This window comes from Geotrypetes seraphini, chromosome 6, assembly GCF_902459505.1.
Source record: "Geotrypetes seraphini chromosome 6, aGeoSer1.1, whole genome shotgun sequence".
Taxonomy (NCBI): domain Eukaryota; kingdom Metazoa; phylum Chordata; class Amphibia; order Gymnophiona; family Dermophiidae; genus Geotrypetes; species Geotrypetes seraphini.
Window position 1 is genome coordinate 182885352 of NC_047089.1, and position 17209 is coordinate 182902560.

The 17209-nt window shown below is 44.5% G+C and overlaps 2 protein-coding genes across 5 annotated transcripts in view; one reads left to right on the top strand and one right to left on the bottom strand.

Annotated features, from left to right (window-relative positions):
* POLM (DNA polymerase mu) overlaps window positions 1–10636 on the bottom strand; it is a 55295-nt gene extending 44659 nt beyond the window's left edge. For 2 of the 4 annotated variants that reach the window (XM_033948035.1, XM_033948034.1), the window contains exons 1-4: window positions 10369–10636; window positions 5857–6151; window positions 4880–5060; window positions 2023–2124 (exon numbers count right to left, since the gene is read on the bottom strand). In XM_033948035.1, coding sequence (XP_033803926.1) covers window positions 2023–2124; window positions 4880–5060; window positions 5857–6044 — 471 coding nt within the window. In that variant the 5' untranslated portion in view covers window positions 6045–6151; window positions 10369–10636. The remainder of the gene's footprint in view (window positions 1–2022; window positions 2125–4879; window positions 5061–5856; window positions 6152–10368) is intronic. The other 2 variants (XM_033948033.1, XM_033948036.1) reach the window with 2 other exon arrangements.
* Window positions 10637–10738: 102 nt separating this feature from the next.
* The window catches only part of GNS (glucosamine (N-acetyl)-6-sulfatase), a 72956-nt gene continuing 66485 nt past the window's right edge, over window positions 10739–17209 (top strand). Inside the window, exon 1 of the mRNA XM_033948032.1 lies at window positions 10739–11288. Within this exon, the coding sequence (XP_033803923.1) occupies window positions 11145–11288 (144 nt within the window). The 5' untranslated portion in view covers window positions 10739–11144. The remainder of the gene's footprint in view (window positions 11289–17209) is intronic.

Here is a 17209-nt window from a genome sequence, read left to right on the forward strand (position 1 = left end):
GGGTCAAAACAAACCAGATGAATAAATAAAAACAAAACCATACTATAAAATAGTGGTCTCAAACTTGCGGCTCGCCAGGTACTATTTTCAGGCCCTCATATGTTTATAGCTAAAGAGACATATGATCAAGAAATTGTTTTATTTTACTTTTGCGGTATTATGATAAGTTATAATATTATTATTAAGACTTAGCCAAAAGGAAAGATTTATAAACTATAAAGCAGGGGTGTCCAACCTTTTGGCTTCCCAGGGCCGCATTGGCCGAAAAAAATGTTTCTTGGGCTGCACAAACGCGCAAACGCTGCAGCAAGACAGAGGAGGGAGCCGGCAAGATGGTAAACACCCGGGGGCAGCAGAGGAAAACGCTGCATTGCCCTCGACCAGGGCCACACAAAATACTTCGCGGGGCCGCATGCAGCCCTCGGGCTGCAGGTTGGACACCCCTGTTATAAAGGAGTTTTACCTCAAGCAAAATTGTCATTTTTTTAATAAGACATTACTATTTTTTTCTGAGGCCTTACAAGTACTACAAATCCAAAATGTGGTCCTGCAACGGGTTTGAATTTGAGACCACTGCTATACAACATCTCCCCAGTCTATCTCAGAGTATAAAGTATGATCTTATGATGGTGGTTTGTTTCCTGTCTCCTCTCCATAGATGAGCAGCTATAATTGAAGCAGCCCATCTCCAACTTTCCATCCAAACAGGACTATTACCTGGCACTCTTGACTAGATCACAAGGGTACCCTGGGTAATAAGCACGTGTAGTCTATTATAGTAGTGAGAAATACTGCTTGTTACAATCCTTCCAACATAAGCAGGCTGACACACAATAGGGGTTCTAGTACTACCACTACTATATAATTATTTCTAGAACGCTACCAGAAGTACGCAGCACTGTACAGAGTCATGACGGAGACAGTCCCTGTTCGAAATAGCTTACAAGCTAAACAGACAAGATAGAAAAACAGGATGCCAGGGTGGGGGGATATATTTTGGGGGATGGTTAATCTGCTGGCTAGGGTGATGAACAGTGGGAGTTAGGTTATGGATTGAAGGTTATATCAAAAAGGGGGGTTTTCAGTCTGTTTTTAAAGAAGGAAGGGGGGGTTAGGTAGGGTTGGGCTTATGGCTTTTTGCTGGTTTATTTTCCCGCTCAGGGTTCTTGCTGTTCTTCTGTCATCTATTTCTATGTTTCTATAAGGGGGCATCTGTGGAAAATCAGGGGCGGGAAACTGCACAGGGACACCAGGAAATTCTTTTTCACTGAAAGGGTGGTTGATCGCTGGAATAGTCTTCCACTTCAGGTTATTGAGGCCAGCAGCGTGCCTGATTTTAAGGCCAAATGGGATAGACACGTGGGATCTATTCACAGAGAAAGGTAGGAGAGGGTCATTGGGGTGGGCAGACTAGATGAGCCGTGGCCCTTATCTGCTGTCTATTTCTATGTTTCTATGTTACCTTAGTACATCGCCTTGGGTTTGTGTGGCAGATGACCATTATCTCTGTATCCATGGCATTCTTGTAGTAGCGGGGACTATGGGACAGTGGATTTGATGTCAGGTGGGGAAGGGTGGGATAAGAAAGGGGGGTGGGAATTGGATATTTTTTGAACAGTTGTTATATCTCCGATGGCTTTGTTTTGTTTTTTCTTCCTGTTCAATAAAAATTGTTATACTATAAAGAAGGAAGGGGTATGACGGACAAACTTACGCAGTTTATTCCAGGCATACGGGGCAGCTAGATGAAAGGAACAAAGTTTGGAATTAACAGTGGAGGAGAAGGGTACAGATAAAAGCAGCTTATCTAAAGATCAGAGTTCTCTGGGAGGCGTATAAGAGAGAGATACTGAGGGGCTGTAGCATGAACACGCTTGTAGGTTAGAAATAGGAGTTTGACTGTCACCTGCCAGGAATTGTGTGACCACAGAGAGGCCCGTCTTACTCATTTTTAGAGGAATCCTCAGACCTGTCAGAGTTTAATGTGCAAAGGGGAGTAGGCCCCTCATGTATGTCACTCACAGTAAAGATGCAATTCTTATTGGTCAGAGGAGTTCTGCGCTGACAGCCGTATGCTGGAACCAAGGATGCCACAACCACATCAACATCTGAATGCATTTGCACCTGCAAACAATGTGCAGAGCACCAGCTTTACCTCACAGAACAAAGCTTAAAAAAATAAAATCTCACCTCTCCTTCCTCTTGCCCCACCCTCATTTTTCCACTGTACCCAATGCTGCCACCCACCACAAAAAAATTAAATGACCACTTCCTCTTTCTGCAGATAGCATCCGCATCCTTCCCAGTGCCTCCTACTCTTATCACCTTCCCACTGCATTCAATGTTCACATCCCTTCCAACAACCAGAGCCTGCCCCCTCATCACAATCTCACAGCACCCAAACCCAGTTTTTGACCTCACACTAATCCCGACATACTACACTTTCATACTGCTTCCAATGCCCCATGCTCAAGCTGGTGATATGCCACTTCCAACTCCCCACCCCCACACAGTCCATCAGCTTCCTATGCAGCTGGTACCTTCATTTCTTTTTCTCTCCACACCCAACAGCCAGTGCTCTCATCATCTCATCCAAACCTTAGCTTGACATCTTACGTCCCAGCATTTCCTACCCCAAAGTCATCAATTACACACAACTTCAAAGCCCCTACGCTCCCCCAGCCCCATTTGCTTCCAGTGCCCCCATTTATCCAATATTCTTGGATCATGCCCAAAACCGTTCCCCCCCCCCCAATATGTAGTCAGTGCCTTTATACCACTCCTAGTGACCACTCCTGTACCCAGCAGTCCTACAGAATGACAAACTCCCTCAGAACCTGTGCATACTTTCACTCTGTGGCTTAGAGAATGACACGGTGAAAAAATTGGTCCCCGTCACCGCCCCGTCCCCGTCTCACCATCCCCGTCACCGCCCCGTCCCCGTCTCACCATCCTCTTCACCGCCCCGTCACCGCCACTGCCACCCCATTCACCGCCCCGTCACCGCCACTGCAATCCCATTCACTTTTCTTTATTTACGTATAAAGGAAACATTCTTTAAAACTTTAAAACTTAGTTAAATATTAGTTAATAACTATACAAAAACAAAACACGCAGAGAAAAAATTAATTAATATAAATTCCCTGACTTCCCTGCACTGTCCCCCCTGGAAGGTCTGTCCCCATCCTGAAAGCCTGATGCCCCCCCCCCCGACGTCCGATACATCCCTCCCCCCGAAGGACCGCCGACTCCCCAACAATATCGGGCCAGGAGGGAGCCCAAATCCTCCTGGCCACGGCGACCCCCTAACCCCACCCCGCACTACATTACGGGCAGGAGGGATCCCAGGCCCTCCTGCCCTCGACGCAAACCCCCCTCCCCCCAACGACCGCCCCCCCCCAGCTTCAAAATGATGCCTGAAGTTACCTTGGAGGTTCTGAGCACTATTAATTTTAATTTATTACAACACTCCAGAAATATTTTTCTAATTGTTTTAACTTGGAAAAGCGAACCAGGATTGTCTTAATGAAAGGCTTATGTTTGCACTGCAGCCCTCCTGCCCTCGACGCAAACCCCCCTCCCCCCAACGACCGCCCCCCCCAGCTTCAAAATGATGCCTGAAGTTACCTTGGGGGTTCTGAGCACTATTAATTTTAATTTATTACAGCACTCCAGAAATATTTTTCTAATTGTTTTAACTTGGAAAAGCGAACCAGGATTGTCTTAATGAAAGGCTTATGTTTGCACTGCAGCCCTCCTGCCCTCGACGCAAACCCCCCTCCCCCCAACGACCGCCCCCCCCAGCCGACCCGCGACCCCCACGACCCCCCTACCCCCCTTCCCCGTACCTTTGGTAGTTGGCCGGACAGACGGGAGCCAAAACCGCCTGTCCGGCAGGCAGCCAACGAAGGAATGAGGCCGGATTGGCCCATCCATCCTAAAGCTCCGCCTACTGGTGGGGCCTAAGGCGCGTGGGCCAATCAGAATAGGCCCTGGAGCCTTAGGTCCCACCTGGGGGCGCGGCCTGAGGCACATGGTCGGGTTGGGCCCATGTGCCTCAGGCCGCGCCCCCAGGTGGGACCTAAGGCTCCAGGGCCTATTCTGATTGGCCCACGCGCCTTAGGCCCCACCAGTAGGCGGAGCTTAAGGATGGATGGGCCAATCCGGCCTCATTCCTTCGTTGGCTGCCTGCCGGACAGGCGGGTTTGGCTCCCGTCTGTCCGGCCAACTACCAAAGGTACGGGGAAGGGGGGTGGGGGGGTCGTGGGGGTCGCCAGGGGGGTCGCGGGTCGGCTGGGGGGGCGGTCGGAGGTTCTTGGGGGGGGGCGGTCGTTGGGGGGGAAGGGGGGTTTGCGTCGAGGGCAGGAGGGCCTGGGATCCCTCCTGCCCGTAATGTAGTGCGGGGTGGGGTTAGGGGGTCGCCGTGGCCAGGAGGGTTTGGGCTCCCTTCTGGCCCGATATTGTCGGGAAGTCGGCGGTCCTTCGGGGTGGGGGTGCGAGTGGTCCTGCCGGGGGGGGGATGTATCGGACGTCGGGGAGTCGGCCGGGCAAGAGGGCTTGGGCTCCCTCTTGCTCCGATCGCGGGTGCGGGTGGGAGCGCGTGCGAGCGGTCGTTCGGGGTGGGGGTGCGAGCGGTCCTGCTGGGGGGGTGAATCGGGCGTCGGGCGGTAAATAGCGGTTCCTAGAAGGGGGTACATTGGCCCGCGGGGACAAACCTGTTCACCGTTTCCGCGGTCGGTGAATGGCCTTGTCCCCGTCACCGCAGCGACTGCTAGTTTTCTTCCCCATTTTCGGCGGTGACCCGCGGCTTAAATGCGGTGGCCGCGGGTAAACCGTCACCGTGTCATTCTCTACTGTGGCTCTTCAAGAGCTTATTTACCTCCAGGAGATGTCTGGGTTCAATCTTCACAGGCTCTCTGGCTGCCATGCACTCTGTAAACCAGCTGATGTGGAGTAGCATAGGGGATCTGCCTTCTTCTCGCTTTTCTACCTGTCTCTCCAGACACTGCATCACCTCTGCTCCAGAATTGTGTTCTGCTATCACATGGGTTACCCTCTCACTTGAGAGAAAAGGAAACAGAGAAGGGTCTCTTGAATCAATACCATGCAGAATTATCAGGCAACACCTCCATCCAAAGTACACACTAACTCACTGACTAATAGCATCATCGATTACCGTCCTATTGGTCTGATAGTGACATCTGTGCGAGAATGCACAGGTAACAAGAGTCACACAGGCACAATGGCAGCAGGACAATCCTGTCTCAAAGATCTTATGACAGACAGGGAAGGATCCCTGCACCAAAGGTCTTACAGTACAGCAAGGTCTTTATCTCGGTTCTTAATAATTAAACAAGAGGAAATATAAGACAGATGTGTTTGAAGGGGGTGGATGGCCTAGGTGTTCTAAGTAGAATTTGATGCAAGAAAATTACATCACGTCGTCACTGGTCATTTCCCTTACCTTGGAGCAGAGTTTTGCTCTGTGGTTTTAGCAGGGTTTCATAATTGTAATCACAAACGGAGAATGGCATGGGGACAAATTTTTCCCCCTCCCTGCGGGAACTCATTTTTCCGTCCCATCAAGTTCTTTTCCTGCCCCTGCCCTATTCCTGTAAGCTCTGTCCTAATCTGCACAAGCCTCAAACACTTTAAAATCATAAGTGTTCGAGGTTTTTGTGGTTAAAGCAGAGCTTACAGGAATGGGGAAGGGACAGTGACAGTGTCATTCTCTAATCACAAATTCAACCTATGGTAGGAGTAGGCAACGTTAGACAAATTTTCAGAGTTTCTTTTAAATGAATACCTGGATGATAAAAGTTAATTTTCTGGAGATACTAGGATCAGCAGATTCACCTGTATGCTTCTTCAACCCGAAAGCCTTTCCTTCGGGCCAGTGCAGTAAGGAAGCTCCTGCGACTGGAACCCATTTTCCGTACCACCAGGAAAAGTCCAATATCAGGAAACTTCAGGACCTCTACCTCATCTTTGGTGGGGCCCACTGGTAACGAGTGCCGGCTCCGCTTCCGAGGTGCCAGGGACATGGTGTGGGGAGCAGAACAGCTACTCTATCCTGCAGAGATTGGCTTAATTTTTGGGGAGAATGATTTCTGCTACCTGCAGGCCAGTGCTGTGGACTGCACACACAATCCTGTTGAAAACCAATGAGAAGAGGCGTGTTAGTGGAACAAGTCAACACAGAGTGGAAACAGAGTCAGAAGCAACACTAAGAAAGATTTCTTCCGAATGGTGGGTGCTTTTCACACTTATTCTGAATTTTCTTGAATTGTTACTGTTTGTCCCTACCATGATCACTAAAAGGCCATTTCATGTACCTTTCATGAAGAATGTGATTACTTTACATCTCTCAGTAACCTCATAACCCCTTCTTTGCTACCAAAAAATTCCTCACGTCAGTTTTGCTGTCTCAGCCTCCCGTTGGTGACACTGAACAGGACAGCTCAGTGATCACATGAGTCATTCAGGTGCCCCAAGATGAACTAACTCGGCACTCGGTGAACAGAAGCTTGACCCTTTCAGAGCATCTTGTGTAGGACCTTTTTCCCACAATTCTCCCATTATTCTTTTCAACCCACTGGTTCTTGGAAAAAGTTATATGTACATAAGGCGCCAAGAATGGGCTTCCTGGAGCAAAAGAACATATAATACTCCACATGTTTAAATGGATGGCATTTATATCAAATCTGGCATGGGGGAGAGAGAAATATAGGGCCTGTTTTACAAAGCCACGCTAGCGGCTGCTGCGTGGTAACGGCCCCAAAGCCCATAGAGATTTAAAGGGCTTCGGGGCTGTTGCCGCACGGTTTTCTAAAACAGGCCCATAGTGAACAAAATTTGGAAAGAGTGATATCTAGGGTGTCCACAAAAATAACTCCCCCACCTCTACTCCCCCAAAACTGGTCCAATGCATGTCTATGGAAGTAGCAGTTTTTAGGTTCTGCAACATAGAAACTTTGATACTTTGAAATACCAGCAGTTAGGGACTTCCTTCTTTCAAAGTACCTCTGATCCAACACACAGATATATACATACATACTGCTCTAACCGGTAGACCACTGCAATCAAAGCACATGCATTTCCAAGTTTATTATTTCTTTGATATACCGGCTATCAATAAAGTATCTAAACGGTTTACAAATAATAAAAAGCATTCAAATAAAAATACAGTATAAACAATTAAAATTTACAAAAAAAAAAAAAAAAAAAGGGGGGGGATTGCAAGACCAAGGGGGACTAACATGACAGTTTATTTGTAACGTTGTGTGTAAAATTCCTCCATTATAAGCGGTGGTATAGTGAGGGTAGGAGGCACCCAAGGCAGTAGCACCCCCGTACCGTCCTTCCCCACCCCCTCCACCACACTCATGCCCTCCCTTCCCCCATACCTCTTTAAATCTTCGCCAGCACAAGCAGCTTCCCTAGCCTGTTGCTCACGCCGGCGTTGGCTTTCCCTCCGATGTCACTTCCTGGCAACGTGATCTGGAAGTGATTTTAGTGGGGAGCCAGGCCAGAGAAGTTGCCTGAGCTGGCGATGATTTAAAGAGGTTCTGTGTGGAGGAAAGGAAGGTGCAAGCATGGCATGGAGGGCAAGAGGGCACTCGAGGCAGTCCCCCCCCCCTCTTATTACGCTACTGATCATAAGGCTTGAAATTCCTTCTTGCCTTTTCCCTTCTCAGGCTCCTCCAGCCTCCTCACGTTCCCTCTCTCACTGTAACTGCAGTTCTGTCTCCCTCTAAATCCCAACATGGTCCATAATTATCTCTGCACACAAAGACTTCTCTCACATGCAAAACCCCAATCTCTCATTCTGTCTTCTCACATTTCCTTCTCCCCTCGACCATAGCAAGCCTTCAGCTTACTGCTTCTTCCTCCACAAGATTCACCTCTTTCATCTGCCCCCAAACCCCTTTTGCACACATACCTTTTCAGCCAGCAGCAGTGGCTCTGCTCCTCTCTAGGGACGAGCTCATGGCAAGTAGAGGTTGAAGTGACCCGCTGTACAGAAGTTCTCTTCCTCCTCTTCTTGCCACGAGATAAGCCCTGGAAAGGAACAGAAAGGAGCAGAGCTGCTACTGCTGCTGCTGCTTATGTCAGTCACTCAATTCTGCGCTGTGCAGAATTCCACCAGGAATAAAATATGTTCTATGTAATGAGGAAGAGAATACACTTCTCCCTCCATATTCGCGGTTTCAGCATTCGTAGTTTCGATTATTCACAATTTTTAGCTTGATGGCTCCTCCTCCATAGAGAAATTGCTGATTCCAAGCATTTACAGAGAAAATCACTGCACCCCCCCCCCCCCGAAGCCGACCCTGTTACTTCATTGGAGCCGGACTCGCTTCATCCTCCCCCAGCAACATCTCCATGCAGGGATGGCGCTTGCAGCGATTCACACACTGCACGTGGCTGGCCCACAAGTCTTCCCTCTGACATCAATTCTGACATCAAAGAGAAGGTCAGCTATGCAGCATGTGAGTTGCTGCCTGTGTCCCTGCACAGAGTGTTGCTAGGGGGAGAATGAAGTTACAGGGTCAGCTTCCGGGGTGGGGTGGGTGGGCCAGCAGACATGCAGGCAGGGAGGGATCCCCGACAGCACCTTCAGCAGTGGGTAAGCAGGGAGGGATCCCTGCCGGTGGCCAGGCTGCATACCCCCAACAAGCGGCCCGCATACCCTTGCCGCGTGTTGAGAAACACTGCTCTAAAAGTAAATAAAGTTCCAGTTTTGGTTCACTCATACCTCAGACTGAGCTGTCTTCATCAGAGTGAGGAGTTCTGGGGGGGCTAGTGAAACACCAGAACTGCCCATCCTCCTGCCTACTGTCCAGCCCCAGCCTACGCCCAAACTCGAATGTGATCTTTGAGTCCATGAGGGACTGAAATCAGCTGAAAGACTCATATCATTTTGTGAGCGTGGAGGTGCAGACAGGGCAGTAGACCAGGGCTACAGTATCATAACTTCTTCAACTCTCATACATTCCATTTATCTTTCCCCTATCACTGCAAAACTGTGCATATATTATCTACAAATCTCATGTGGAAGGATCCTTTTCAAAAATAGAGAATAAGTGACTTCTCAGCTCAGCAGCACTCAAGAAGCTCTTCTTCAAATGACACATCTGACATAGAACAAGCTTCTGAGGGAAAAGGGAAAGAAGGTACCAAGCCTCAAACTACAATACTGTAGAGCAAACAACAAAAAGAGGCACTGGAGATTTCTAATCCAACCATTGGTCACAATGTCTTTTATTAATGATATATATCAGTACAGCCTCAGTAAGAAGTTACCTTACCGATTTGCCAAACTTCATTCTATCTGGCTAGACAATACTTATAGGTCCTCAGCGGGCCACCACACACTCAAGCTATTTCATTGTGTGTGGCTTTATGCTCCCATTCCTCATCGGACCCAGTGAACTTTTTTCTGACGCAATGGTGGAGAGAGCTGTATGAATGGGAGAGGGAGCCTTGATAAAGCCCTTGGAATTATACGGGCGAAACATGTTGGCGATTGCTGTTCCCTCCCGACTAGCGTCGAACGCATAAAGCTAAGTATTCTTAGCATATTTAAAATAAGTCTTAAAAATATTTATAAAAAAGTTCACTGGGTCCGATGAGGAATGGGAGCATAAAGCCACACACAATGAAATAGCTTGAGTGTGTGGTGGCCCGCTGAGGACCTATAAGTATTGTCTAGCCAGATAGAATGAAGTTTGGCAAATCAGTAAGGTAACTTCTTACTGAGGCTGTACTGATATACTGTATGTCTATATTCTTCATTCAAACCCACGTTAATAGTGCCTGGGGTTTCATTTTATTAATGATAATCACATACAAATGTTTAAAAACATACAAAGTCCCTTTGACTAGGATCCAAGTTTCGGCGACAATGTCGCCTTCCTCAGGTGACAATAACAAACTAAAAAATACATTAAAAAGATAAACATTTGGACAAATATATATTATGAACTATAAATACGTCAATGCATTTAAAAAGTGTACTTAATCGATTAAAGATATTAAAACAGGAACAAATCAACAATGTGATTTAATGAAAAAGATATGTGCTACAATTAATGTAGACTGCTCTTTGTAATAAATGCTTAAGTACATCAAAGAAAACAATAAATAGAGAAGAAAGGAATAACCAATGGACAATAAAAATTCACATAATAAACGAGGCAATTTTTGAGATAATGATAGTGAATACTGTTGGTGGTGAATTCAATTAACGCTTAAAAAGCTTGAAAATACACAATGAATCAACACCTATTAATATGATTAGTTAATTTTTAAGCACTTGACACAATGTGGGCTGAAGAACAACAAATAAATAACTTGAAAACAAACCTAAGCAAGCTTCTACAGAACGCATGAAGTGTGTGCACAAAGTCTTCCCCTTTGCTGATGCTTTCTCCCCAAACATACACCTTATGCACTTCGAACTTAAGGCTAAAGGTTACTAGTAAGGGCGGGAAAAGAATAAAAATAAAACACGATCCAACGAAAGGAAATTACAACACAAACTAAATGCAAAAGAAGGAACTAAACACCGTCACCGAAACCAAAACCACCAACTTATCTCGGCCACTGCAGCACAAACACGCCCCTTTTCTATGTAACTAGGACGACAAGGCGTGGTCTGAGTCAGTCCGCCCATGGAGCTTTGCCGATTGGCTCCGATACGCGTCCCTTAAGAAACCACGCCCATTGGGAGGTCGTGTTGCTGCTGAGCGAGCACGTGATTAGCGCGTGAGCAGTGCGTCTCGCTTTGCTTTTAAAGGTCCGCTTTCACCAGTGGGGCTGTTAAAGTTGTAGCTGGGGCTTTGGGGGTATTAATTTAGTCGCAATACAGGCCTAGCTCGTCAGTTGATTGTGTAGTATTTTAGTTTATCACTAGTCCCGAATTAGGCAAGCTAGAAAGGGTGCGAGAAGAGAAATGAGCTGATCCTAGATGTTCATCACATGATTAGGAGAGTTGCAATGTGGGCGCATTTCCGGGATCTGTAAGGGCTCTTTAGCCAGGGGCGGTTGTCTGGCCGCTGAGCTTGTGGGCGCTCGAGGTTTGGTGGGGTGGGAGTCGGAGGGAGTGCCAGCTGCTGGTAAGCTGGGTGCCTAAAGCGTACATGGCGGCGTTTGGGAGGCAAGGAGGTACCATCGTGCTGCTGGTGGTAGTGGTTGCAGCCTGCGGTCTGAGCCACCTTGTGCATGGAGCGAGCAACATTATCCTGATCCTCACCGATGACCAGGACACCGTCATCGGGGGCATGGTGAGTGATCCAAGAGTTTCTTATCTCCGAAAGGGCTTTGGTATCGATTCCTTTGCTTTCTATAAAGGGAAGATTAGCTTTGATAATTTGAATAATATATAGCACCTGCTAGTCAGGAGGCAGCCTAGGTAGTATTTACTGATAATAGTTCAGAAACTATTGCGCAGCCAGCCTCGTCTGGGGTGTGTGGCTAGGGACCGTCTTACACAATTTGCGACTAACAGATGGAGGGCCATCTTGCTTCCCCCGACAACCTTTTTCCCCCCAAAATTCATATACAGTATATCGCATCGTTGCCTGTTTGTTGTATCTTAAAGTATTGAAATCCAAGCCCACCTTTTCGAGGCTGCTTTTATCTCTTAACCTTAACTCTCTTGTATAGTGCTCCTGCCTGAGACACTCCCTAACCCCCCTCCCGCCCTGTTTATGTGATTAGACTGTAAGTTCTACTAAGCAGGGACTCTTTTGAATGTTTTAATGCACAAAAGCTGCATCAGGGGCGTGACCATAGGTGGACCTTCCCACCCAGTTGGGGCTCAGGCCCGCCCATCTGGCAGCAGAGAACTTTTCCACACCGGCGTTGGGGAAGCAGACTGGGCCCCTGCGGTTCATGCAGCTCCCTCTCTTCACTCTTCAGCAGCAGCAGCAGCAGCAGCGATTCCTACAGGTTTTGCCTGCTGCTAACATAGAAGCATCTCCTCTGCTTCATAATGGACAGAAAGATACTCCCACTTGCACACTATGGACAATAGCATGCTTCGGAAACTCTGAAATGTCTTTTTGGGCACATAAAGGCATGTTTATCAAGAGGAAACTATTATTTAATGTTTTTACTAATTATTTTAAAATATATCTTAATATCTTTCCAATAAACTGACACAAAGTTAAGAATTCAACTAAAGAACCTGAATTATGTATTGCAGAAGAGAGGTCAAAACCAATCCAGTAAGAATGTCTCCTTTTTTTTTTTTTTCTGTAGCACAACTTTGTTCCAACTTAATAATAAAAACTGTGTAACAGGTCAAATGTGACCACAGAAAGACATCAAAACAACTGCAAACAACCCCAAACAGTGTGTTGTTTTCAGGAAGCAAAATCAGCAAGCCAACCACTCCGCAGTAAGGGAATGCAAGCAGAGAACCAAAGAAGAGAGATACTGTAGAGTAGATGCTCATGATGCCAAATTTAGGGGGTCTTTTACTAAGGCACGCAAGCTGATTTAGCACACGCTAAATGCTAACACTGCCATAGAATATAATGGACGTGTTGGCATTTAGCATGTGCTAATTTGGCTAGCGCGCCTTTGTGAAAGACCTCCACCTTGAAGCGCACAATAAATAGTACGCTGTATAGTCAACGGTATCCACTTTGAAGAGTTTAGAAGAGTTCAGAGACAATATTTTCATCTATTTCCTGTTTTTAAAGGCTGTTATAATTGAACAAAATCAAATATTCTCTAAAAACTAACAGTGTTCACAATTTTTTTTTTACTTTCTCCCGATTGCACATGTGTGACTATATCTAGGAAAGTATGTAAGTGGTGCCTCTTAATTAAATCCGTTGCCAATAAAGTGAAATCTGTGTAAACAAGGCAAACTGTAAACTTCCAACACATTTATTTAAAAAAAATTTTCATTTCATTCCAATTTAATAAAGTTCATTACAGAGTAAAATTTTCCAAAAATAGTACTTAGCTTTTGGAGCTTTTGTGATTTTATATAATAAACTTCGGGCAGGGACCTGTCTAAAATATACAAAAGGGAGTAGACGGGTCACTGCCTGACGTTTTTATATATAAAATCGCTCCAAAAGCTAAATACTATTTTTGGAAAAGTTTGCACTGTAATGCACTTTACTAAATTGGAATGAAATGAAAATTTTTCAAATAAATATGTCGCAACCAAAAAAAGAAAAATAAGTCTGATGAGGATGAACTTAACAACAAATACCTCAGCCATAAATTGTTAGGCTGGTGGAAGGCAAATACTGAAGATTTATAAACAAAATTAAAAAAAAAAATATTCATAGATATTAAGTGTGTTGGAAGTTTACAGTTTGCCTTGTTTATACAGTTATATATCTGGGGAAAACATAACTAAAATTGTAGATCTAAAATGTTGAGAATGAGCTCCATGCTTAGTTTATCTGAGCTACAATTTTCTAATCTCCCTGTATAATAAGCTCAAACGGTTTTTATTAAATACATTTGAAGAGGCTGTTCTGATGATTTTAATCATGTTTTCCTAGAGACAGTCAAACTGAATATTCCCTGTTCCAACTTGCTGGCATACATGTGACCTCTGCACAATAACAATATAGGGGTCCTTTTACTAAGGCGCACTAAACACTATATTCTATGGACTAAACACTATATTCTATGGACTAAGCATTATATTCTATGGACACGTTGGTGTTTAGCACGTCATAAATCAGCCAACGCGCCTTAGTAAAAGAGCATCTTGGAATACCATAAGTGAGCTAGAACAGTTGCTTGGTCAATGGGTTCTAAAATTGGTTTGTTGAATTAAACATCTTGGTTTAAACAAATTTCCTTACTAATGCTCTTACTTGTGGCTCCATGTTTAATTTTAAGTCCAGAATCCTATCTAAAATGGACAAACTCCTGCCAGCACTGGATTAGTACAACGTATTTTAGAATTCCTACCTCCCATCCACAAAATGTTCTTAAGTATTTTGTAAAGTTGGAAAACCTCTTGGCAAAATATCTTAGATTTTTTAATGTTTTGATTTCTCACCACTTAGCTCCTCTGACCATCTTTTCATTTAGACAGTTTTTCTCTTGAGAATATTTTATATTCCAAGAGGTTCCACAATTACTGAAGAGGGAGGTATTGGTAGTTTATCCTGATATTGTAGTTTCTAGAATCTTCTCAGATTTGTTACTAAAAGTGGTTACTTTTCAAAATGAATCTGAAAACTATCTTGAAACCAATTTTTTTTTTTTTTTTTTTGTGAACATCAGATTACTATTTTCCCAGCTGTAGCCTGACTATCTGTGTCGTAGGAAGTAGTTTCTACAGCTGAGGCCAAAACCCCCAGCTCTCAGTGCTACACTCTTTAAACTTTAAAGGTTTCCTTGCGTGCTCCTGGTTACTTCCGGGAATAAGTATGTATTCTTGGATCCTGCTCATTTGAAATATTCTATATTGGACAAACCTGTTCAAGCACTCTAGATCAGTGTATCTCAAAACTGTGTGCCGAGGCACACTAACTAGTGTGTCTACTGAGATTCCAAGTGTGCCGCGGCACACTGAGGAGGAAGAGAAGCGCCTGCCAGCTGACTTCCCTACGCGGTACAGCGCCAAAGGCCTGCATGTTTCCCCCTTCTCTCTAGCATCCCCAGCTTCCCCTCTGGTCTCCCAGTCTAACCTTTAAAGCTAATTACAGCAGCCTGCAGAGGATCACCGGTAGGTAAAATGATTTATATCTGCTGTGTATATTGTGTGTATATGAAAAATGAATGGAAAAAATTGCATTACAATTAGTAAAAGGTGAGATCTGAGGCAGAGCTTGGGTGGGCCTAGGGAGGTCTGTGTTTGGGATACTCAGTTGATATTTGTTAGACTTAGAGGGTACTTAGCTTGAAGTAGTTGAGAAACACTGCTGTAGGCAATCAGCTGTAGGCAATCTCTTTCTCTCCGGCCCTCTTCCCTGCTGGCACCCCCTATTGGTGTCTCAGGGCCCATCTGAAGGGCCTCTGCACATGCATGGACGTTGATGTGATTATGTCACGCATATGTGTGATGTCATCACAGCGACGTCCGCGTGCTTCTGGGTGTCTCGAGCTGTGGCCACTACCTTTAGTGTGCTCTGGCTCGAAAGTTTGAGAGAGACTGCTGTAGATGTTACTTAATTAGCTGTTGTGTTTGGAGAGGGTTTTTGGATGACAGTGAGATTTTATGACTTATTTGTTTTGTTTCTAGGCCCACATGATCATATGACAAGTTCTATAATGTGGTCTGCAACAAATTTGATTTTGAAATTTTGTTTGGTTTTTCCTGTGTTTCTAATATTTATTAAAGGAAAAAGTGTGTTTTTTAAAGTACAGTGTTCCCCCGCGAATCATGGACTCGCTCATTCGCGGTCTGCTCCGACCACCTCTTCCTGTGATAAAGTCAGGCTACACCAATTAGGAGCTGCGTATCAAAGCAGCTCCTGATTGGTGTAGCCTGACTTTACTACAGGAAGAGGCGGTTGGAGTAGACCGCAAGTGATTTTCTTCACCCACCATTGCTCCAGCTGCCCTCTTCTGCCTCCCCTGCCTTTTGACAATTTGAAATTCATGAGGGTTCCTGGAACAGAACCCCTGCAAATTTGGGGGGGAGTACTGTACATATTAAAATAAATATCAAATGAAGTATCTGCACACAATTAAATTAAATGTAGGCAATAGATGAAAGCCCTGAAGTATTCCTTGAGACATTGGCTAGGTGGAGGAGAAATGATTTTTTTTTTTTTAATTATTTATTTATGAATTTCAAATTAACAAATGTTAAAACGGTATTTGCTGGAGATATTGGAAGTATCGGAAGATTCATTACCTCCTTTCACCCAGGTCTATTATTTACCTAATAAAAATCAGGATCTTCAAGAAAAAACTCAGGGACCAATTGATGTATCTGCTTTACTTGAATTATCTGATAAAGAAGTTGCAATACCTGCTACATTGATTGTGACCTTGGCTATTACGTTGGATAAGAACTGGCTTTTGAGACTATTCTTCAAAAATAAAGAGAAAAAGTTTCTTGATTTAAAGATACAGATGTTCCCATATTTGGCAAGAGATACACAAAGACGTAGAAAAGAGTTTCTATTATTAAAACCTGGAGTTTTGGCTCTTGGGGGAACTTTCTATCTTCGCCATCCCTGCAAATGTATAGTTCAATATAATTCTCAGAAATATGTTTTCTTTGAGCCAAACCAGTTGACGGCCCTTCTCTCCTTGTCCTGCCTGGAGAAGGGGAAAGAATGAGGGCTTCAAGATACTAGACGCCTGAACATCAGTTAACCACGTACCAGTTATCTTTAATGAATAGTTCTTTGTTGATCCCGTTTATTTTACATCATGGATCATAATGGTGGACTTGAGAGATTATACAAAAATTTGGTTTCTATGTAAAATTATGAGGTTTCTTTTTGTTCTTTTGTTGTAATCACTTTCTGTACAAGATTTATCTTGATTTGTTAAGGAGAAATGATTTTAACTTTTTTTTTTTTTTAATTCTTTAAAAAAAGTAAGTATGTGAATCCAACTTAAATTTCCACTGCTGTACTTTGTGTGTTCATTTTTTTTCTCATCTTAAGTACCAAATCAAGTGTCAAGAGAAATCGAACTGCATTATAAATGTCTATTTACCCCAGCTGCCAAGGTCTTAATTCCATTAACATTTCAGCTGGCACAATTTCAGTATTTGTATAAACTGGAACTTTGACTAGGCTGGATCTAGTAACTCAAACTTGGATGTGGTGATGCAGGCTAGTCATTTGTACCCATTTTGGCATACAATTTATCTCCCTTTAAAAGAATCTATGCCAGACATTTCCTACTAAACGGAAAACTGTCTTCCTGTAAAGACCAGTTCACAAAGTAGACAACCGAGAAACAAAATCTCGGATGTATCGTTTAGTATGCTATATATATATTTTTTTTCATGTACTTTGCTTCAGTGCATTATTAAACATCTTTTGACCTTAATATCAAACTGGAGGCCTCTATACCCAAAAAATAAAGCACCATTCACCTATATGCGAACACCTCCGGTATGCCTAAGTGACGCCTAAGTTGCATCTACCTAACTCACGCCTACCTAGCGCCCAACTTGCGCTCAAAAGTAGACCTGCTTTTGTAATGCTTACATTTTAGGCGTTAGGTAGACTCGTTAGAATCGCAGGCTGCTCAG